At 41.0% G+C, this 23,467-nt stretch overlaps 1 protein-coding gene across 3 annotated transcripts; it reads right to left on the reverse strand.

The window, feature by feature from the left end:
• Positions 1-238: 238 nt before the first annotated feature.
• On the reverse strand, positions 239-23,159 carry PLA2G12B (phospholipase A2 group XIIB). 3 transcript variants are annotated; one of them, XM_082716178.1, is made up of 4 exons: positions 22,799-23,159; positions 9,587-9,663; positions 5,417-5,582; positions 239-659 (listed from the first exon to the last, which is right to left on the reverse strand). In XM_082716178.1, exons 1-4 carry the CDS (start codon positions 23,007-23,009, stop codon positions 538-540), a joined length of 576 nt encoding a protein of 191 aa, XP_082572304.1. In that variant the 5' UTR covers positions 23,010-23,159; the 3' UTR covers positions 239-537. The 3 variants fall into 3 exon arrangements, with proteins under 3 accessions (XP_082572304.1, XP_082572303.1, XP_082572302.1); XM_082716177.1 differs by having other exon boundaries at positions 239-656; positions 9,575-9,663; positions 22,799-23,158; XM_082716176.1 differs by having other exon boundaries at positions 9,575-9,663; positions 22,799-23,157.
• Between the last annotated feature and the right edge of the window lie 308 nt (positions 23,160-23,467).

The raw sequence follows: 23,467 nt of genomic DNA on the forward strand, positions 1-23,467 counted from the left end.
TAGTGGGAAGGATGGTTATCAATGGTGGAACTTACCAGGATGGGTTCTGTTCCCCTCTAAGTGAAACAGAAACAGAGTGGTGAGAATGAAAGTCATTCATCTCTTTTCTAAAAGTACTATTTATTAAATGTGAGATGCTTACTGGCAACTGAAAGATGGACCAGAGGAAAGTCCTTACCTCCCAAATGGGTGGACTCTCCAATATTTCACTTGTGAATATAAAAACCAAGTCCAGGAATCCCAGTATTTTAGTCTTTATTTTAGTCTTTAAACTAAGAACTGAATTGCCAGGAAAATGTGTCTCAGTTGGAGAAACCATTGTTAAAATAAAGAGTAGTCTTCAAATCACTCCATGGCTTTTTTCCAATTCTCCTCAAGGGATGGAACTCACTTCTCAGCAGTAGAACAAGGCTTTCTTTCTCTTGCTTTGTGATATCCAAACTTTTGGAAGCAAGGATGAGACACATCTGCCACACTATCATCTCAGAGACTGAGAGCCATGGTGTCACTCAAAACCAGGAAGGGATCACCTCTTTCTCATAACTCTACTTTCTCCTCTTCTGCACAGATACAGGCTGCCCGTTGGCTATTCATAAAGGGTCGGCAGCCCAGGGTCCATACGGTATTGAACACAGTATCAGCCAGAGAATCACAGGCTACTTGAAAAAGATGAAGAGAGATAAAAGGTTAACATACAAGACTACCCCAAGTAGTTTGAGTAATTTTAAGAAGCAATGTAATTCCAAGGATGACATGATACCTGGAGGAAAGTAAATGCAGTAATCCAAATACAGAATTAAAAAGAAAAACATACATGAAAGAGAAGCTTTTTCATAAGCTTCTATTCAATCTAGTAAAGCAGAATATACTTTGGGATACCCTTCTTTTATGGGCGTCCAGGTCAAAATTATGCTTAGCAATCAGAAGCTCCCATACCACTATGCTCACTCCATGGAAACCCTATCATTTTTGCAGAATACTCCCTAAATAACTCTACCGTGTTCCCAATAACTTTCTGTTCAAGTGTGGGATGAGTAACAATTCACTCCTTGGAAAAACATGTATGTTGGTCAATAATTCTCTTAGGCATCAGGAACACAAAGACCAAAGAGATCCCAATCCAAGTACTCACAGTTTGGACAAAGAGGACAGGATGGATAGGTAAACAAATGGTTACACTACACCATTATGGAAGTGACATCAGGTTGTATGGGAACCCAGAGAAAGAGTCTCTCTCTCTCGGGGTAAGAGTTATTAGGGAAGGCATCTCAGAACACCTTCCATTAGAATTTTGATAGGAATTATAGTGAATCTGTAGATTGTTTTGGGTAGTATGCACATTGTAAGAATATTAATTCTTTTAATCCATGATCACTGAATATCTTTCCATTTATTTCTGTCATTCTCAGTTCTCCCATCAGTGTCTTATAGTTTTCAATGCACAGGTCTTTCACCTCCTTGATTAAATTTATTCCTGGGTATTTTATTCATTTGATGCAATTGTAAATGAAAAAATTTTAAATATCTCTCTCTGATAATTCATTATTAGTGTATAGAAACAAAACGGATTTTGTATATTAATCTTGTATCCTGCGACTTTACTGAATTTATTAATTCTAACAATTTTTTGGTGGAGTCTTTAGGGTTTTGCATATATGATATTATGTCATCTGCAAATAGTGATAATGTTACATCTTCCATTTCAATTTGAATGTCTTTTATTTCTTCTTTTTGTCTAATTGCTCTGGCTAGAATATTTCTAATACTATGTTAAATAAAAGTGGTAAAAGTGAGCTTTCTTGTCTTATTCCTAATCTTAGAGGGAAAGCTTTCAGCTTCTCTCCATTAAGCATGATGTTAACTGTGGGCTTGTCATGTGTGGCCTTTATTATGTTGAGATATATTCCCCCTATACCTATTGTGTTGAGAGTTTTCATCACAAATGTATATTGAATTTCATCAAAATGCTTTTTCTGCATCTATTGAAATGACTGTATGATATTTATCCTTCGTTTTGTTAATGTGTTGCTTCGCATTGTCTGGTTTGCTCATGTTGAAACATCCTTGCATCCCTTGAATAAATCCCACTTTATTATGATGTCTGATCCTTTTAATGTATTGTTGAATTAGGTCTGCTACAATTCTGTTGATGGTTTTTGCATGTATGTTCATCAGGGATATTGACCTCTAATTTTCTTTTCCTGTGGTGTCTTTGTCTAGTTTGGGTATCAGGGTAATACTGGCCTCATAAAGTGAATTTGGAAGTGTTGTGTCCTCTTCTGTTTTTTGGAAGAGTTTGAGAAGGATTGGTATTGATTTTTTTTTAAGATCTTACTTATTTATTTGACAGACAAGTAGGCAGAGAGGCAGGCAGAGCGAGAGAGGAGGAGGCAGGCTCCCTGCAGAGCACAGAGCCTGATGCGGGGCTTGATCCCAGGACCCTGGGATCATGACCTGAGCTGAAGGAACAGGCTTTAACCTACTGAGCCACCCAGGTGCCCCGGTATTAATTTTTTTAAATGATGAAGCTATTTAAATGGATGATTAATTCTTCTTTAAATGTTGAAGCCACTTTAAAAATCCATCTTGTTCATTTGTTGGGAGATTTTTAATTGCTGATTCAATCACGCTACAATAATCAGTCTATTCAGATTCTATTTTTTCATTATCCAGTCTCTGTAGGTTGTGTGTTTCTAGGAATTTACCCATTTCTCCTCTGTTGTCCAACTTGTGACATGTAATTATTCATAGTAGTCTCTTGTGATCCTTTGTATTTCTGTGGTATCAGTTGTAATGTCTCCTCTTCAATTTCTGATTTTATTTCTTTGAGTTCTCTCTCTTTTATTCTTAGTGAGTCTAGCTACAGGTTTGCCTATTTGTTCACCTTTTTAAAAAGAGCTCCTAATTTCATTTATCTCTTCTATTGTTATTTTAGCTTTCATTTCATTTATTTCTGCTCTGATCTTTGTTATTCCCTTTCTTTCACTAACTTTGGGTTCCATCGCTTTTGTTTTTCTATTTCCTTGAGGAGTAAAGCTAGAGTTTGTTCAAGATCTTTCTTTTTTTCTTGATATAGGTATTTATGGCTATGAATTTCCCTCTTAGAACTGTTTTTGCTGCATCTCATAATGTTGTATTTTCATTTTCATTTTCATTTGTCTCAATATATTTTAAAAAGATTTGTTTATTTTAGAGAAAGAGCAGGGGGAGAAGCAGAGGGAATGACTCTCAAGCAGACTCCCCACTGAATATGGAACCCAAAGCAGGGCTCAGTCTCACAACCCTGAGATCATGATCTAGTCAAAATCAAGAGAAGCCTTGATTACAAAGCCTTCTTACAAATGACACCAAAAGTAGAAGCAACAAAAGAAAAAAATAGATAAATTGGACTTAATCAGAATGTAAAACTTCTGCTTTACAAGTAATTTCATCAAGAATGTAAAAACAAGGGCGCCTGGGTGGCTCAGTGGGTTAAGCCGCTGCCTTCAGCTCAGGTCATGATCTCAGGATCCTGGGATCGAGTCCCGCATGGGGCTCTCTGCTCTGCAGGGAGCCTGCTTCTCTCTCTCTCTCTGCCTGCCTGCCTGCCTCTCCATCTACTTGTGATCTCTGTCAAAAAAATAAATAAAATCTTAAAAAAAAAAAAAAAGACTGTAAAAACAAGGAATGCCTGGGTGGCTCAGTCGGTTCAGTCACTGCCTTCAGCTCAGGTCATGGTCCCAGGGTCCTGGGATTGAGTCCCACATCAGGCTCCTTGCTCAGCGGGGAGCCTGCTTCTCTCTCTGCCTCTGCCTACCACTCTGCCTGCTTCTGCTCTCTCTCTCTCTGACAAGTAAATAAATAAATAAAATCTTTTTTAAAAAAAATGTAAAAACAAAAACACAAAATGAGAGAAAATATTAGTGAAATCTATATTCAATAAGAGACATATGTCCAGAATATATAAAGAGCCCTTACAATTCAATAATAAAAAGACAAGAAACCCAATTTAAGAAGAGGCAAAGATCTGGGGCACCTGGGTGGCTCCGTGGGTTAAGCCTCTGCCTTCAGCTCAGGTCATGATCCCAGGGTCCTGGGATCCAGCTCCGCATCGGGCTCTCTGCTCAGTAGGGAGCCTGCTTCCTTCTCTCTCTGCCTACCTCTCTGCCTACTTGTGATCTCTGTCAAATAAATAAATAAAATCTTTAAAAAAAAAAAAAGAAAAGAATGCTCCAAGCAGAAAGCTATAGTCCATCAACTCAAGGAGTTTGGAATGGCAGAAGTCAGGAGAGAAATCCCAAATAAGCACTATGATGCTGGAGAGGTAGGATAGGGCCAGATCAGAAAAGGCTACATATATCATATGGGTTTGGATTTAATCCCAAGGAAGAGGAACCAATTGAAGAACTTACACAGAGGGTAAAAATGACTGGATTCATGTGGTACAAAAATATATCTGGTCCCTATGGGGAAAATAGATTGGCTGGGACCCAGAGATTAGATTAACTTGCAGTAACCAGGCAAGTGGTATGTCAAAGAGATATTTAGAAAAAAAGAATCAATAGAATGTTGCTTAGAGGAAGTAACTTGACCTGACCCTAGATTAGAAACAAGTACTTACTCACCTTTTGTCAGTACGGATAGAGTAATACTCCTTTTTATGGGGCCTAATTAATTATTCATATATTCAAGCCTTCACACATTCCCTTTAGGACTACACTCCAGACATTAATCTATGAAAACAATACAAGATTCTTTCTACTGCTGACTTTCTCAATGGCATGAGGCCAGCTCCTTAGAAGCTTAAATGTCGAACTTTGCCATCTAAAACTACATAATACTAAAACCTGGATGTAATTCTCTGGCTTTGGAAACTAAATGATTAAAGCTTTTCCTAAGGTGAATTAGGGAAAAGAAATTACACAATCAGTGCTAGAAACTTAGTAGCTAAGCAGTTGTTTAAAAATAATTATCCTCAAGAATACACAGGGCTTTACATAGAAAGGATAGGTTTTTAAAAATTCTTTGCCCAATTGAGAACAAAATAAGGAAAAAAGGGCTTAAAACCAAACCAAGCGGTCCTATACAGAATAACTCCTGATATGGAAAATTATTTAATCGTGGAATGAATAGCCAAAGCCAGTTGGGCAACTCTTTCTCTGGTCTTAAAGGATAGATTTTTATATCTCTGGGAAGACTTTGGTGTGGCCCTGTCCATCAGGAGTGGGGCCAGCAGCTCCTGGGCAGGGAAGCAAGAACCCTAGTGAAGGAATGCCCAGAATCTTCCTTCACCCTTCTTATGTTTGTCACAGTGTTCTAGAAAGAAAGTTCGGTGAGCTCTAATGGTCTCTTTGTGGAAAGGGGCTCTGGATACGTTCCTGTATGAACACAGGAGCCGATCTCCCTGCCCACCAGCAGACGCCCTTAAGATACCTACCTTCCACATTGGAGACAAAGCCCAGGCTCCGCTTCAGGTCAGAGCAGATCGAGTGGAGACACCATCGGAATTTGGCATCACAGCGATACTTATTGGCACCACAAGTGTCATAACAGACGTCCAGCTGGTTGCAGCACTTGGTCATTGCTGGGATACCCAAGTCCATCTGGGGAAAAGTGAAGGAAGAAAATGCCACGTTCAGACCAAGGACCTGAGGCAACCTTGCCCTCCTTGTTAAGAACTAGCCAGCCCTCAAATTCCTGTTACACATTCAGATCCTTTCCGAAAGACCAGACACTTGAGAGAATCCATCCGGGTGACAGTGACAGGATGTTAAGTTTCAATCATGGTTTAGTTTTAGATTATCAACTCTGAACAGTTCATTTCCCTCTTTTTCCTTTAACTGTAGTAATTTTCAAATTTGCAGGTCACTGCAGTGATAAAAATAGAGATCAGAAGAAGGCAGAGCTGCAGGACCTCTGAATTCAACCAAAAGCGATGTCGTATGAGATTATGCTTGAGCAAAGCATCCGAAGGCTCAGAGGTATGAAAAATTAAGCCTTCATTCGTCAAGAGGTCACCAGCATTTATTAGGGACCCATCCCACACTTTTTTAAAAGTGTGTGTATGTGTCAGGGAGCAGGGTGGGGCCTAGAACGCGTGGCTCCTGACCGAGGGCAGACTGCAGTCAATGGTGAGATCTAAAACACACACGGACATGTACTAAGCCTCCTATAAACAGTTGCAAATGTTGTGGCATAAACTGAGCAACAAGGTTCATTGAATGCCACATCTAGAGTCTGATAACTTTACATGGTTTTTTGTGGGGTTTTTTTGGAGAAGCTTATCAGGGATGAAGGTAGACTTCGGGTGTAGCAGGTAAAGAAAGGAGAACAAATCATATATGAGCAAATCATACGTGAGCAAGTCAGTTTGTTTAGTCTTTCAAGGGCTTAGCAAAGATGTATTTGTTTGTGTTTTTTATTACTTTTTACTTAGAGAGAAAGGCGAGTTGGTGGGGGGCCCTGACTTCCAAAGTAACTGGTAAGAATTGATAAAGACTCTGATAAAGGCAAAGACATGATAGAATGAATGATTGCAGAGAGTGACGGTTCTGTGTTCTGTGAAATAGTTTGGATCAGGGGCGTCTAGACATAGGAACAGCATCTTACAATCTTCCGTGGTTCTTTTGATCATAGAGTCTTGGACCTGAGGGGAGACTGTGAAAATCTGGGTTCATGGTATGGGAGGGGAGTGATTGATTAAGCAGTTATTATAGATCCTTTCCACCTTAAATGGTCCATTATTTGAACTTTTACTCCAAGGCCACCTAAGGGCAGACCTAAGGGCAGAATATGGACATTGGCTGTTTAAAATGCCCTTATGAGAGAAAGAAAAAAAAAAAACAAACTAGATGGTTACATGAAGAGGTAATGTCACTCATTAGACAAGGCAACAGCCTGGGCTGTGCATTTCTGGGCAGATTCCTATCATCTGATTCCTTCCATTTTACTTACACTTCATGCTTCCAACTAAACATATACCCCGGCAGAGGTAATTGAAAAATCAGTGAGTATTGTTGCTATCATTCAAGTCAACTAAATTGGAAATACTTGAACTAGTTCTAAACAATACTTGTACCAATAAACCAAATGACATTGCTCCCAAAATAAAGTGCCTACTGTTGTTGAAAACTACCTCTGGGCTCTGGAGCCAAGATATGTAATATGAAGACAGTTTGGGGATAAAGAAGGGACATAGTTTACTCCTTTGTCAGGCAAAGGAGGTTGCAGGAGGCCAATGGTTCCAAGACTTCACGCCCATCCTGGGGTAAGAGGCTGAGAGAGGATGTATAGGAAAATACAGGATCGGGGCAGTGTCAGTAGGAATCTGGTTCATGCTACCAGCCGTGTCCCCTGTGTCTTCACCCACCGGTGCCAGCCATCCACGTCTCGTTACTAAGCATTAACATCCATACCGAGTTCCTAGAACAAAGGTTCTACAGAAAAACAGTGATGGGGAGGGGGAGGTTTCAAGAACGAGGAAGGGAAAAATTTGTTCACAAGTCAAGCCTTGATGAGCAGTAATGTGTCCATCTTAATAATTTCCATCCACTTGTACATTTCTATAGCAGTTTGAATACTGCTTCCATAGCTACTAAGTTGGTGTCAAGTATAAGAGCTAAAAAAGAGATTTCTCTAATATAAATAAATATTTGAAAAGATTTCCTTTCCTCTGTCTCCGTACGTGTGTTGTTGATTGTGGACAAGGCTGGGCCTATGGCCATGCGGGTTGTGCAATGTGCAAAAGCATCCTATCAAAGGGGACAGCTCCCCACAAGACATCATGGATTTGTTCACTTCTTAAGAAACATGTCTAGGCAGGGTGCCTGAGTGGTGTAGTCAGCTCAGTGTCTGACTCTTGGTTTTGACTCAGGTTGTTATCTCAGGGTCGTGGGATGCAGCCTTTTGCTGGGCTCTGTGCTCAGCAGAAGCCTGCTAAAGATTCTCTCTCCCTCTCCCTATGTTCCTCCCCTCCCTCTCTCATGATCTCTCTCTCAAATAAATAAACAAATCTGTAAAAAAGAAAGAAAGAAAGAAAGAAAGAAAGAAAGAAAGAAAGAAAGAAAGAAAGGAAGAAAGAAAGAAAGAAAAAGATGGATGGGGCACCTGGGTGGCTCAGTGGGTTAAGCTGCTGCCTTCGGCTCAGGTCATGATCTCAGGGTCCTAGGATCGAGCCCCACATCGGGCTCCCTGCTCAGTAGGGAGCCTGCTTCCCCCCTCTCTCACTGCCTGCCTCTCTGCCTACTTGTGATCTCTCTTCCATTGTCAAATAAATAAATAAAATCTTTTAAAAAAGAAAGAAAAAGAAAGAGAAAGAAAAATGTCTAGTCAATGGCAAATTTCCTCTTCTAACAATTGGTATATTAGGATAAATTTCTGACAAATGGAAGAGGAAAGGAGACATTTTCCCAATTTGCACAAAAACGCCACATTGGTGGGCAACATTTTTTTTTTTAAGATTTTCTTTATTTATTTGAGAGAGAGCACCAGCAGAGGGAGTACCATACAGAGGGAGAGGGAGAGGCAGACTCTCCGCTGAGCAGGGAACCAGATGAGGGTCTCAGTCCCAGGACCCGGAGATCATGACCTGAGCTGAAGGCAGAGGCTTAACGACTAAGCCACCCATGTGCCCCAGGGGGCAGCATTTTTGATAGAAGAATAAACATTATGCTGCTTAGAAAACTATTACAAAGTAAAATCTTTTGAATCAGCCAAAAAGTGAAATTTCTGCCTGATTAAGGCAGAATTCAAAATCATAGCTTAGATGTAAAATCTCTCCACCTCCATTTTACATCACTCCTCTTTTTTGAAGTAAAACAGATAAAGGGGCCTCCAAGAGGTCTTAAAATCAATCAGTTTATTATTTGTTTTCAGGGGAGGTCAGTAGTTTGAGAAATGGCCAGCAGCATGAAGAGAAATGTTTAGCCAGTGCCTAGGTGGGGTTTGTGGCTAGGGGCTGGATGCTTGTATGTGGGTGGGTATGTGTCGATTTCTGTGATCTTAATACTCTTAATAGCTGATCTGATGTTACCAGCATGAAATCAACCACTTACAAAAGTCTTTGCTGCTCAGTGCCAATGACTCCAGCACATCACAGGAAAAGTTTCACTGGATCTACATAAGTCAGACTTGTTAGATTTCGTAGGAAGTTTTGTTTGAGCCCTTAAAATTTGGCTTATACTTGCAGTGGTGATTTTCAAGTTCATTACACAAGGTCTTATCTGAGGCACAGCTGCCTCTGATAAGAGGAAATCAGATACATTCTTTGAAAATTATCTCCCTTACTCTGTGTCCAGTTTTTTTGAAGACTTTATTTACTTATTTGTCAGAGAGAGAGAGAACACAAGGAGAGACAGTGGCAGGCAGAGGGAGAAGCAGGCTCCCTGCTGAGCGGTACTCAATTCCAGGACCTTCAGATCATGACCTGAGCCAAAAGCAGATGCCTAACTGACTAAGTCACCCAGGCATCCCTCCAATTTAAAACAATTTTACTGCTCAACTATATTCCATAAATGATTATGCCCATCAGGGATAACTCATTGACTTTCCTTCATTAAAACCGATCAACTAAGAAAATAATGATGGTGGTACATACACTTTCTGGTACCTTAAGACCCAGGAAATAGGAGCTGCAGCCGTTGGGCTCCTGAGGCTTGTAGCCGGGTCTGGGCATGGGTGCCTTTCCTAGCAAGAGAAAGAGAGGAAAAAAGCAGGGAGAAATATTTAGAAATTAAGCATTTGGGAACATTCATTGAATAAAAATTATCTAAAATCATATTCAATTTTTCCTTTAAAAGTCATTATTCCTCACCAGATAGTCACATCCCAGTTAGGTGGTAATGATGGTGATAATGATGATAATGTCATAAAACGGTAATAATTTTCAGACTGGTTTGGTGTTTTTCTCCTAATCTCTAAGAATTTTATGAGCATTCATCTACTAACAATTCTCATGTTTTGTTTTTATTTTTTATTTTCTAATTTTCATTTTTTATTCTTTTATTTAAAATCAGTTAATTAACATATAGTGTATTATCAGAGGTAGAAGTCAGTGATTCAGCAGTTGCGTATAACATCCAGTGCTCATTATTACATCACGTGTCCTCCTTAATGCCCATCACCCTTGTTACCCCATCCCTCCACTCCCATCCCCTCCAGCAACCTCAGTTTGCTTCCTGTAGTTGAGTCTCTTACGGTTTGACTCCTTCTCTTATTTAGTCTTGTTTGATTTTTCCCTACCTTCCCCAATGATCCTCTGTTTTGTTTCTTAAATTCCACATGTAAGTGAAATCATATGATATTTGTCTTTCTCTGACTGGCTTATTTTACTTAGCATAATATCTTCTAGTCCTGTCTACTTCATTGTAAATGGTAAGATTTCAAATTTTTGATGGCTGAGTAATATTCCATTGTGTATGTGTACCATAACCTCTTTATCCATTCATCTGTTGATGGATATCAGGGCTCTTTCTATAGTTTGACTATTGTGGACATTGCTGCTATAAACATTGGGGTGCATTACCCCTTTAAATCACTAGGTTTATATCCTTTGGATAAATACCTAGTACTGCAATTGGGTCATAGGGTAGCTCTATTTTTTTTTTTTTTTTTTTTTTTTTTTTTTTTTTTTAAAGATTTTATTTATTCATTTAACAGAGAGAAATCACAAGTAGGCAGAGAGGCAGGCAGAGAGAGAGAGAGAGGAGGAAGCAGGCTTCCCGCTGAGCAGAGAGCCCGATGCGGGACTCGATCCCAGGACCCCGAGATCATGACCCGAGCCGAAGGCAGCGGCTTAACCACTGAGCCACCCAGGCGCCCAGGGTAGCTCTATTTTTAACTTTGTGAGGAAGTCATACTGTTTTCCAAAGTGGTTGCACCAGATTGCATTCCCACCAACAGTGGCAGTCGAATGTGATGGAGTTCAAGTTTTAAAGCACTGTAGTCTAAAATATGCAGGGAATAATCCCAATCTTTTGGTACCAGTTGAGAACTGACTTGTGACCCAGTATGTGATCTATTCTGGAGCATGTTCCATGTGCACTCAAGAAGAAAGTATATTCTGTTGCTTTAGGATGGAATGCTCAGAATATATCTATGAAGTCCATCTGGTCCAGTGTGTCATTCCAAGTCCTTGTTTCCTTGTTGATTCTGCTTAGATGATCTGTCCATTGCTGTGAGTAGGGTGTTAAAGTCCCCTTATTATTGTATTATTATCAATGCATTCCTTTAATTTTGTTATTAATTGGTATAATTGGTTGCTCCCAAGTTAGGAGCATACAATTCCAGACCTCAAGCTCTAGTACAAGTACAAGTACAGACTCTGGTACTTCAAGGTACTGGCACAAGAAACAGACACATAGATCAAGGGAACAGAATAGAGTGCCCAGAAATGGACCCTCAACTCTATAGTCAACTAATTCTTAACAAAGCAGGAAAGAATATCCAATGGTCAAAGATAGTCTTTCAAACAAATTGCATTGGGAAAATTGGACAGCTACATGTAGAAGAATGAAACTGGACCATTTTCTTATACCATATAAAAACAAACTTAAAATGGATGAAAGACCTAAATGTGAGACTGAAATTCATCAAAATCCTAGAGGAGAACACAGGCAGCACTTCTGTGACCTCAGCATCAGCAACTTCATGCTAGACATGTCTTCAAAGGCAAAAGAAACAAGAGCAAAAATGAACTATTGGGACTTCATCAAGATAAAAAGCTTTTGCACAGCAAAGGAAACAGTCAATAAAACTAGAACAACCTACCGAAGGGGAGAAGATATTTGCAAATGTCTTATCAGATAAAGAGCTAATATCTAAAACCTATAAAGAACTGATCAAACTCAACACCCGAAAAATAAATAATCCGGTCAAGAAATGGAGAGAAGGGGCACCTGGGTGGCTCAGTGGGTTAAGCCTCTGCCTTCAGCTCAGGTCATGATCTCAGGGTTCTGGGGTTGAGCCCTGCATCAGGCTCTCTGCTCAGTGGTGAGCCTGCTTCCTCCTCTCTCCCTCTCTGCCTGCGTACTTGTGATCTCTGTCTGTTAAATAAATAAATAAAATCTTAAAAAAAAAAAGAAATGGAGAAAAGACATGAACAGATATTTCTCCAAAGAAGACATACAAATGTCCAACAGACACATGAAAAAATGTTCAACATCACTTGCCATCAGGGAAATGCAAATCAAAACACCAGTCAGAATGGCTAAAATTAACAAGTTAAGAAATGACAGATGTTGTCAAGGATGAAGAGCAGAATACAAATATATGAAGGTTAAAGAGCATCCTACTAAAGAAAGAATGGGTCAACCAGAAGATTAAAAAAGAATTTTTTTTAAATTCATGGAAACAAATGAAAATTAAAACACAACAGTTCAGAACCTTTGGGATACAGCAAGTGTGGTCCTAAGAGGGAAGCATTTAACAATACAAGCCTTTCTCTAATGTTTCTTAAGTGCGTGACTTTGGAGATCAGGTACATGGCAAAATGGAACTAAATTCAAGGTGTAGTGGGGCACCTGGTTGACTCAGTCAGTTAAACATCTGACTCATGATTTCAACTCAGGTCACGATCTCAGGGTCATGAGATTGAGTCCCACGTCAGGCTCCATGCTCAGTGGGGAGTCTGCTTGAGATTCTTTTTCTTTCCTTCTGCCCTTCCCCCAGCTTGTGCTCATGCTCTCTCTCTCACTAAAATGAATGGGTAAATTTTTAAAAACAAAATAGAATAGGGGCGCTTGGGTGGCTCAGTCAGTTAAGCATCCGCCTGCAGCTCAGGTGATGTTCCCAGGGTCATGGCATTGAGCCTCTTGTTGGGCTCCCTGCTCAGTGGGAAGCCTGCTTCTCCCTCTCCCTCTTCCTCTGCTGTTCCCCCTGCCTGTGCTGTCCCTCACTCTCTTAAATAAATAAATAAATAAATAAATAAAATCTCCTCCATCCATTGTACAAAGCAGAACATTGCCTGATCACATGCTTAACAAATCAGAACTTTAGCAGTACCTCAAATTTTTTTTGGAATAACTTGAAGAAAATTTTCCAAGGTTCATAAATGTAAGCAAAGCATTGTTGATCAAAGAGCAAAGAAAACATCACCAGGCAGTATTTGAAGCTTTGTATCATAGAACTAAGCTGAAACAATCTGACAGGCTTATAATTTCTTGGTTTCTGCTACATGGCTTTTGAGTTATTTTATAATCTTGCAGTTCTGTAGAGAGAAGCTTTGTCAATGTTATCAATGGTAGTCATCATAGGTAAAGAGAATCTTGCAGGACGGTCCTGGCAATGAGTATTTTTGTTCTGTTATCCAGATAAGGAAAATGGGACTAAGGGGAGTGTAATTTATCTAAGTTGTGTGCCAAGTGGGGGAAATGGCATATAAATCCAGATTTCTTGTTTTATGTCTCCAAAGCCCATGTTCTTCCATTCCACTACATTCCTTTGCCTTTTTTTAGGAAATGCAAGACAGAGGAAAAGACTAAGGAAATCAGCTAAGAATTAATCTTCAGAGTGAGGCACATAGTATTTCTTTAATCATTCTTTTCTTTTACCTTCTCCTACAAGGTATTTCATTTTTAATTATTTGATATTATAAAATATTTCAAAATTGAAGAAAAACTTCAGAGAAACAAATACCCATGTACCCATTACACAAACATAATTAATGTCAACATAGCCAAACTTGCTATCCATACTTTTTGTTTAATTAAATGTTACAAGTACAGTTGAAGCCCCCCTTTACACTCCCTTGTTTTAATTTTTAGATACTAAGTCTCTGCTTTAAAGCCCTCCCTCCTTCTTCTTCTTTTTTTTACTATTCTTGAACCTATTGTCTTATAATTAAATTTTAGAGTCAACTTAGTAAATTCTACAAGAGATAGTGCAGGATTTTGATTGAAAATACATTGACTTTATAGATTATTCTGTAGACAACTGACTTTTCTTAGAATATTCTAGCTCCCCAGACATGGGCATAATATGATTTTCTATTTACTTGGGTCTTCCTTCATGTCCTTCAATAGAGTATTATAACTTTCACCATGCATTTATTCTGTTCCCCACATAGTGTATTATTCAGATGCTTAAACTAAATAGAGTATATCATAATCCAGAATTAAGGATCATAAGTCTCATATGGCAAATCTGCACTTTTCTGGAACCCAGGATGCTTCTAGCCTTCTGCTCTACCAGCTCTAGAATGCAACTCTCGTGGCTCAAGATGGAGCTTCTGGTACCACATACATACTACAAGCAGCAGGATAAAAAGAGGAGGTAGAAGGGTCACAGCCCCCACTCGTTAATAAACACACTCCAGGAGCACCTGGGTGGCTTATTTGGTTAAGCAGCTGCCTTTGGCTCAGGTCATGATCCTGGAGTTCCAGATCAAGTCCCTCATGGGGCTCCCTACTCAGCAGGGAGTCTGATTCTCCCTCTGACCCTCTCCCTTCTGGTGCTCTCTCTCTCTCATTCTTGCTTTCACATAAATACATAAATAAAATCTTAAAAAAAATAAAAATAAACACACTCCACAATGGTACACACATGACTTTCTCTTATTTCCTTTTGGCCGAACTTAATCAAACAGCAGTACCTAGTTGCAAAAGTGGGCTAGGAATTTAAGTCTTTTTTCAATGTAGGAATCCGTGAGCCCAGCTTAAAATTGGGGAGGAGGGACTTATTACTATAGAAAAGGGGGAAGATAATAGGAGACACGAAGCAGTCTCTGCCACAATCTGTTTGGTATTTGTTTCTCTGGTAGGACGTGTATATGAGATCACGGTTCAAGATGGCTCCCAGTGATCCCCGTCTCTTGGTGTCCATGCCCTCATGTGTTGTCCCAGGGTTGGTCTAAACGCTGTAGAGAATATGGCAGGAGTGGAGGTATGTTTCTTCCAAGATGAGCCTATCTATCAGCACTAGACAATCACTAATCAACTTTCTGTCTCTGTAAATTTGCCTATTCTGGACATTTCACATAAATGAAATCATACAATATGTGACCTTTTCTGTCTGCTTCTTTCACTGAGTATCATGTTTTCAAGGTTCATCAATGTTGTAGCTATGGATCAGTATTTCATTTCTCTTTGTTGTCAGTAAATATAATGCGCATTGAGGTTTTCCCCACTTTTTGGTGATTATAAAAAAATGCTACTACAAAAATTTTTTTGTGTGGACAGTGTGTTTTCATTTCCCCAGAGGACTAAAACTTCTGGGTCAGATGCTAACTCTGTTTAACATTTTGAGGAGCTACTAGACTATTTTCCAAAGTGGTGGCACAGTTTTACATTCTCTGCAGCAATGTGTACGTGTTCTAATTTCTCCACATCCTCTCCCCACTTGTTATAATCTTTTCGATTAAAGACATCCTAGTGAGTGTAAAGTGGTATTCATGGTCATTTTATTTGCATTTCCCTAATAACTAATAATGTTGTTCATCTTCTCCTGTGCTTATTGGCCACACACATGTCTTCTTTGCAAATACTTTCTTCCATTCTGTGGCTTGTCTCTTCACTTTCTTGATGGTATTCTTTGAATAGCCACAGCTTTTCATTTTCATGAAGTCTGTCTACTTTCTTTCTTTTAAGTTGAAATTCACATTTTTATCTTAAAGAATACAGTTCAGCATTCAGGACATTCATAATGTTGTGCAACCATTGTCTCTTTCTACTTCCAGAACATTTCATCACCCTCCTAAGGAGACCAAATGCCCATTAAACATATTCTCTCCTCCTCCCAACCCCTGACAACCACTCCTCTGCTTTGTCTCTAGGGATTTACCTATTCTGGATATTTGAATAAATGGAATCACACAATATGTTACATTTTGTCACTGTCTTCTTTCACTTAACATAATATTTTCATGGCTTATCTGTATTGTAGGATATATCAGTACTTAGTTCTTTTTATGGCTGAATACCATTCCATTCTCTGGATAAACCACAATTTGTTTGTTCATCTATCCATTGATGGACATTTTGGTTGTTTTTATCTCTTGGCTATTGTGAAGAGTGCTGCTGTGAACACTAGTATGCAAGTATTTGTTTAAATATCTGTTTTCAATTCTTTTGGGGACATATACCTAAGGAGTGGAATTGCTGGGTCATATAGTAAGGCAATGCTGAACTTTTTGAGAAACTATCCAACTGTGTTCTTCAGCAACTACACCATTTTACGTTCCCACCTTCACTGCACAAGGATTCCAATTTCTTCATGTCCTCACAGTTTCACTGCACTGTATCTAGGTGTGGATTATATACTCTTCTCCTGATTGGAATGATCCAAAGACCTGGTTTCCTACACATCTGGATAATTCACAGCCACTGTCTGAATGTTTTCCTTTCCTCATTCTCTCCAATTTCTCCTCCTGGGCCTCATATTATTGAATGATAAATCTTCTTTTTTTTTTTTTTAAGATTTTATTTATTTATTTGACAGACAGAGATCACAAGAAGGCAGAGAGGCAGGCAGAGAGAGAGGAGGAAGCAGGCTTCCTGCTGAGCAGAGAGCCCGATGTGGGGCTCAATCCCATGACCCTGAGATCATGACCTGAGCCAAAGGCAGAGGCTTTAACTCACTGAGCCACCCAGGTGCCCATGATAAATCTTCTTAACACTATCCTTTATATATTTTAACTTCTCTTTTACATTTTCCATCTTTTTCTCTGTCTCTGTACTGAATTTTGTCTAGCTCATCAAGTCCATTTTTCATTTCACTAAAATTCTCTCTAGGTTCACTAATCTGCTATTTAATCCATCCACTGAGTTTTTTTTTCTTTCAATGACTATAATTTTCACTTCTTGGAATCCTATTTGATCCTTTTTTTAAATCCGTATATTCATTTTCACTGAATTCTGGGTTTTTTAAAATTATGTTTTCTAGTCCTTCTTTTATTTCTTTAATAATTTCAAATGTTCTTGTTATATTATTTTATGGTTTCCATTCTTTGGGATGCTAAATCAGTTTTTAGTGTCTCCTGCATCTCCCTCATATTGGATTATTTTTTCACATGGTGTATAATATTTTAGTAAGACTTCAGCTTCAGAAGAAGCCCCTCTTTGTATGAGTATTAAAAGTCATTCCTCCCCTCCTAGAGTCTACATATGGTTCTGACTAAAAACTCCAAGGTTTTTATCATCAGCCCCCACTCACCCCTGTGGCACTGCTGTTCCCCTCCAACTGAAACATATAGGTTTCCTTTTATGCCACTCTAGCCTGAGGGTGTATTTTTAAAAAATGCTTTCTTTTCACCCAACATTACTTATTTGTAATGGAGAGGAACTGTCCTTATTGGTGGAGCCTACCAGCCCACCAGTAACCCCTACATGACTTTTCAAAGTTCTTGAGAAATGTAACCTACACTAATAAAGTACCAACCTACCATGTGTGTGCACGCGTCTGTGTGTGTGTGTGTGTGTGTGTCTGTAAGAGAGAATTACCAGGAGTTGGGGAATGGGTAAAATGTATTAAATAATGTTAGCAATCAAATTGCACATATGAATATAATCACACTATGCCATAAATTAAATGTGAATTGTCTCATCTCTTGTAGGTGAGATGATTATGGCGATTTTATTTATTTATTTATTTTTTGAATTGTTCTTTTACAAATGTCCCACACATACGAGCTTTATAGAAATTAGGGGGGAGATTTTTTCATGAAGAAACAAATGTAAAAATTTTGTGATAAAACTTATCTCTTTAATAATGTTGTTGATTAAGAGCTTTTGCAACAGATGCAGTGCAGTTTCCTAGGTTACCCTCTGCCTTGTTGCACTTGATGACTCACAGAAGATAAAATTCTAATTAACCAGTTTGAAATCTAATGGAACTCCAACTCCAGACACTTCCTACCTGTCCTGCTATGATGATTTTTTTTTTTTTTTTTACTTAATAGTTCATGATAGCTGTAGGAAATCCACTTAGGAATGAAGCTTGAGAGAAAGTTCTAAGAAAAAAGGCAATGGTTTGAATCTGGGCAGAAATCATTTACTATATCCTCAACTTATAGTTTGAGTTATTTTGAGTTGCATTGAGTCTTCGCAGTTTGATGTTTTGAGTCTAAGCATTGATAATGTACTATGTCCACAGATTAATTTTATTTTCTGGTGTTGGTTATTTACAGGAGTGGGAGGTTGACCACTTGATCCTCTCATGCAGGGGTTGGCAAACAATGGCCCGAGACCAGCCCATTGCCCGTTTTTGTATAGCCTGCCAGCTAAAAATTCTTCTCATAGTTTTGAATGGTTGTGGAGGGGTAGTCAAAACAAGGATAATATTTTGTGTCATATGAAAATTATATGAAGCTCAAATTTTAGTGTCCATAAAAATGTTTAATTGGAGCACAGCCACAGTCATTCATTTCATTTTAGCTATGGTTGCTTTCACAGAAAACAAACCAGCAGAAGGTTGTTATAATTGGGATGTGAGGATGGATTGTTAAGCAAGATACAACATGGAGAAGCCACGAAGATAAAGACTGACAGGCTTGATCTCCTGAAAATGAAAAAACCTTCTGAACAAAGTGAAACACCATAAAACACGTCAGACACTTAACAGACAAATGAGGGAGACGGAGGAGGAGGGTTAGCCACGGAACCAGAGTTCTGCCACAGGCACGCACACTGCCTCCCAGATTCAACCTTTCTTTCCTTTCAGTTCAAGTCACTGAAAAGAACAGTAAAAATGTCTGGGCTTTACAACCCGGGTCAAGGGTTCTGTCTTCCCCGGGAGGGTGTGTCCCCTCTCCCCACCCAGCTGGCTCTTGCAGCAGCTGTGCTCCACTAGAAATCTTCTAAAGAATCAAAGTACTTTATTTGGAATGTATAACCTTCCGGGGCACCTGGATGGCTCAGTCATTAAGTGTCCTACTCTTCATTTTGGCTCAGATCATGATCTCAGGGTCCTAGGATGAGCCCCACATTGGGCTCCACACTCAGCGGGGAATCTACTTGAAATTCTCTCGGCCTCGCCCTCCGCCCCTCCCCCGTTCATGCACGGTCTCAAGTGTGCATGCTCTCTTGCAAAGAAATAAATCAATCTTTAAAAAAAAAAAAAAAAGTATATCCTTCCAGAAACACTCAACTATAACATGAGGAGCACATCGAGGGAACAAAGCAGAACTATGACAATTTTACTGAAGCAATAAACTCTATTTCAGTCACTAAAACAGATTACGTTACTGCAGGAGGGAGGATGACCAACTTGTCCTGGTTTGCCTGGGACTGTCCTTGTGTTAGTACTGGCGATCCACATCCCCGGAATCCCCACCCCCACCCTGACTCTTCTCTCTCCGTCACCAGCACACCGGGACAGTTGGTCACCCCAGCACGAGAACAATCTTTGCCTCTAAACCAGTGGCTGTTTCCTTTTCTCAGGCTATGGATGCCCTTAGGAATCGGATGCAGGCTGTAAATCCCTTCCCTGGGAAAAATACACAAACTCACCGGTTCCTAAGATTTTGCTGTAGATTTCACACATAAAAAGCCCTCTTGAAAAAACCAGTCTGATATTTAGAGATATGCTTTCTAGAACTAAACCCAAGAAGAAATTCACCATGAGGTCCTTTTATTAAAGTATGAATGTGGACAGTATCTTCCGCCAGGCTTTACGAGACACAGAAAGTCTGGACCAGATGCTCTCACCCAGAGACCTTTATAAAGGCACAGAACACTTAAATTATCATGCAATGATTTCTTCCAGAAGCTGAGAGGGTGTTGTCCAGCCACTGGGGTTTCTGTGTTTTAAAATTTTATTTTGAAAGAGAACGGGAAGAATCCGAATACATAGTTAACCTCTTCATCAGACCATCTTCCTCATCACGCTTATAAAATTTGTTCGGTATCTGGCATGCTCCATACGTAGCACTAATTCTTTAAATATATTATCTTTAATTCTTATAACAACCTGTGGGTTGTAAGGTAGGTGTTACTAACACTATTTGTCAACGTGACTCAACAAAAGTTGAGTTAGGTAACTTGCCAAAGGTCCCCGAGGGCAATGGAATTCCCGCACCCCCACCCACGGTTCAAACCCATGATTTTTCCATTACTAGTGATTTCTCAAAGTCTGGTTCAAGAACCACCTGTGCAGTTCCAGAATATAGCGGTTGGGTTACATCTGTTATTGATTCCTGCTGAATCTCATTGTATTTATAGCCCGATCCTTGGCAATTACAGATTTTGTGTGTTGACATGAAAATAAGCTGCTATAGATCTAAGAAGTGGGGAAACCAACATTGACACAATGTTGTAGGACACAAATATGCCTTCTCTGTCAGAACAACCCATGGGCTGAAGTTCTCCAAGAATGACCTCCTAAAATAGCGCTCCATACCTTGACTGCACTTGGTAATTACCTGGAAAACATTAAAAGTACTGAGGTCTCCCACCCACGGAGATTCGGATTACACTGGTTTGGGCTGCAGGAGTTTCGAAAGCTCCCAGGTGCTTGCTAAGTGCAGGGCTTTCTAAGATAGAGAACTACAGTTTTAAGTAGTGACTAAGTATCTATCAAATAGAAATTTTTTCTTACAGGCAAATTGTTGCTAGCTTATTTCTTCTGACAAAAGATTGCAGCCTTCAAAGCAGATTTTTTTTTTCCCCTCTCTCTCAGAAGTGTGGTCTCCGGACCCCCAGCATCAGAATCACCTGGGAACTCTTAGAAATGCAAATTCTCTGGCTCCATCCCTGACCTCCCGCCCTACCCAATCAGAATCAGAAACATGGGGGATGGTGGCGGGCAGGGGGGAGGGTCGGGGCAGCAGTCTTTTTTAAACAAGCCCACCGAATGATTCAAAGCATACGGGAGTTTGAGAACCACTGCTTTACACTTGATCGTAGCCAAAAGGCCGAGAAGGTATGAGAACCACTGTTTTAAAGCAAGAAGCACAAGAAGTGTATCACAAAGCAAACTGCGAAAGGACAGAGACCCAGTTAATTATTAGGCATTATCTGTTCCAAGGACTGCTAGATTCACAGTCAACCTGAGAGGATATTTCGTACCGTTTGGCCACATTTCCCAGGTTCTCGGCTCCACTGAGTTCCAAAGGTAATAAGGCTTAACCCCGTATTACCTACGTGTTTTTCAGGCCCCTCCTTATGGGCTCTGCTTTCAGAGTGGAGTTATTTGCCTTCTTGATGTTGACTATCCCCCATCCCCCACCCCCGACTGCTGACCCTGCCGAGGTAGAGGCTTACAACCAAATTTTGCTGAAATCTTTTCATGCTCTTTTGCTAGAGAAGGAAGAAGGTATGATTCTTGTTTTCCTAAAAAAAAATCCCTGTGGTTATGTCTTTGCCAAAGCACACACCTGAGTCTCTCCGGGCAGGAAAACAGCACCCGTGTTTATTCAATAGGCGAAGTAAGTTAACCCCCTTCCTCCGCCATTGATACAGATTGGGTGAGCACAGTCCAGTGACAAGGCTGCCTTGCGTGTGTCCAACCCACCTTGGACAAGGAGGGGGCCAGTGGTCCAGGGGGTCCTAGCACAGACAACTTTTTACCCTAAGGGATCATCTCAAAGATGATGCAGCTCCTTTGTTCACCATAACCCTATGTGGTTAAAACGTGTGTCCTGCGAGACTTGGTTCTGCTGCAAGGATGACCCCTTGTCTCTGAGTCACTTGTGGTTCGTCAGGAAGTGATGTCCCTGGCTCGAAGGTAGAAGGGAGTGAGCCAGACGGAAGGGGTGAGTCCAGCAATTAGGCAGGTTTTTTGAGTCTCTTTCTTTCTCTCGAAGCTGAGTTTTATCTGTTAAGTGTTTGGAGAAAATATTTCTCAAATGGTTTCCTGCTAAGCTAGCCTGACTCACTCTTTTCATCCAATCTCCTGATGAAATATTTGATAAACTAAAGCATAAAATGAATGCTACGTGAAACTGCGTATCTTTTGAAAACCTGCTCGGCTGCATTTAAAGTTATCCCCACCTCCCCGCTGCGAGGTCCAGGGCCCCACTCTGCTGACCTTCCAAGACTTCCGGTGCAGAAAAGGGAGACCGGACACCAGGGACGACGCCTGGCAGCCACATGGTGCCCAGGTCCGCTCTTTACAACTCAGGCAACGTAGAACTCCTTCCCGTTCACAACTGTACATCGGATGCCAGGCCTGAGGGACAGTGCGAGGCCTGCTCGGGGCCCGTCCTATGGTGGGCAGAGAGGGCTGGCAGCAAGCCCTCCCTACCCCCTGCAGGCCTGCCTTCGATGACTGAGGCAACAGCAGCAGGGACCGCCCTCCTGGGAGGGTCAGACACACTGAGGCCCTTCAGAGATGGACAGAGCTGGAAAGAAGGTGCGAACTGCATGAGGGAGAAAGGAGACTCCATCTCCAAGCTTAGCACAGCGTGACTGAGGAGGCTGTTTCACCGGCTGGTGGAATTTTCTCCGAATGTTCATCTCAGTGTTAATCCCCAGGAACTGCTCCCAGAGACCCCTCATCTCCCCCACCCCCTCACCACCACCCTCCGGCCTCCTCTTCCTCAGAATTGGCCTCACAACAAATTCATTAAAATGGCCCCAGGGAACCAGGCTCCCTGGAGTAAATTTGTTAGAAAAAATACAGGAAGCTCAGTGAAATTTGTATTTCAGACAAACAAGCAATAATTTGTCAGCGTGAGGGGGTTCCAAATATTTCAAACACGTTAACAAATTATTGGTTGTTTATTTGAAAATCAAATTTGAAAATCAAATTTCACCGGGAGTCCTGTGTGTGTATTTGTTGAGTCTGGCAGGCCGACTTAGGAGGGGGCTGACAAGGAGAAGAGCATGACAGACGGGGCGCCCGCTCCAGCTGTCCGCAGTCCACCAGGAGAAGCCATGTGTGCACTCACCATATCGGCATCGGTACTGACAGACTCCATTTTTCCCTCCCAGCAGCTCCAGAAAGGAATCGAAGTAGCTGTTGACAGACTCAAAGCTGCCCCTGATGTGCCGAAGGCCCCAGTCTGAATAGGACTCCTCAGCCTCGGGGCTGCTGTCACTCTGAGCCAGGCCACCCTCCAGGCCGAGCCACAGGATCAAGAAGCCGGTGGCCAGCTTCATCCTGAAGCCAGGTAGGTACTGAGGTCTTTCCTCAAACCCCAGCCAGCGTCCTAGGAAGTCCAGGTCCGCGGCCTGCTGGCCAGATGTCAAGCAGGACTGGGACGGGGATTATCTCAAACACTCAATCTGTGTGTTCCCCAGAGGTGGACTTTAAACACAGCTATGGAGGTTGGGATGAGATCAGGGCAATTAGAAAGGGCAAAGGCTAGCCAGTGGGAGGGCCTGTCTGAGGGATGGCCAGTGAGCGAGAACACTTCAAAGTGGATCCCACAGGCCGGAGCAGGGAGATGTTGGCCGCTTGCAGGAGGCATAAGCAGTGGAGCAACCGGAATTCTGCCCCCAGCCGGATTGTTAACCTACTGATCAGCTTTGAGGTTGGTCCTTCAGGGCTTGCTAGCTGCTTGACACAAGAGCTTGTCCCCAGGTGTCTGCCACCCCGGAGTCAGTCACCTGTGCAT

Source organism: Mustela nivalis (genome assembly GCF_964662115.1).
Source record: "Mustela nivalis genome assembly, chromosome: 2".
Lineage (NCBI taxonomy): Eukaryota > Metazoa > Chordata > Mammalia > Carnivora > Mustelidae > Mustela > Mustela nivalis.

Coding starts and splice junctions, on each gene's coding strand:
- PLA2G12B (XM_082716176.1), bottom strand. CDS start 23,009: ATGAAGCTGGCCACCGGCTTCTTGATCCTGTGGCTCGGCCTGGAGGGT. Junction 9,664..22,798: donor TCAGTACCGATGCCGATATG/GTGAGTGCACAC, acceptor TTCTCTTGCTAG/GAAAGGCACCCATGCCCAGA. Junction 660..5,416: donor CTTTGTCTCCAATGTGGAAG/GTAGGTATCTTA, acceptor ATCTTTTTCAAG/TAGCCTGTGATTCTCTGGCT.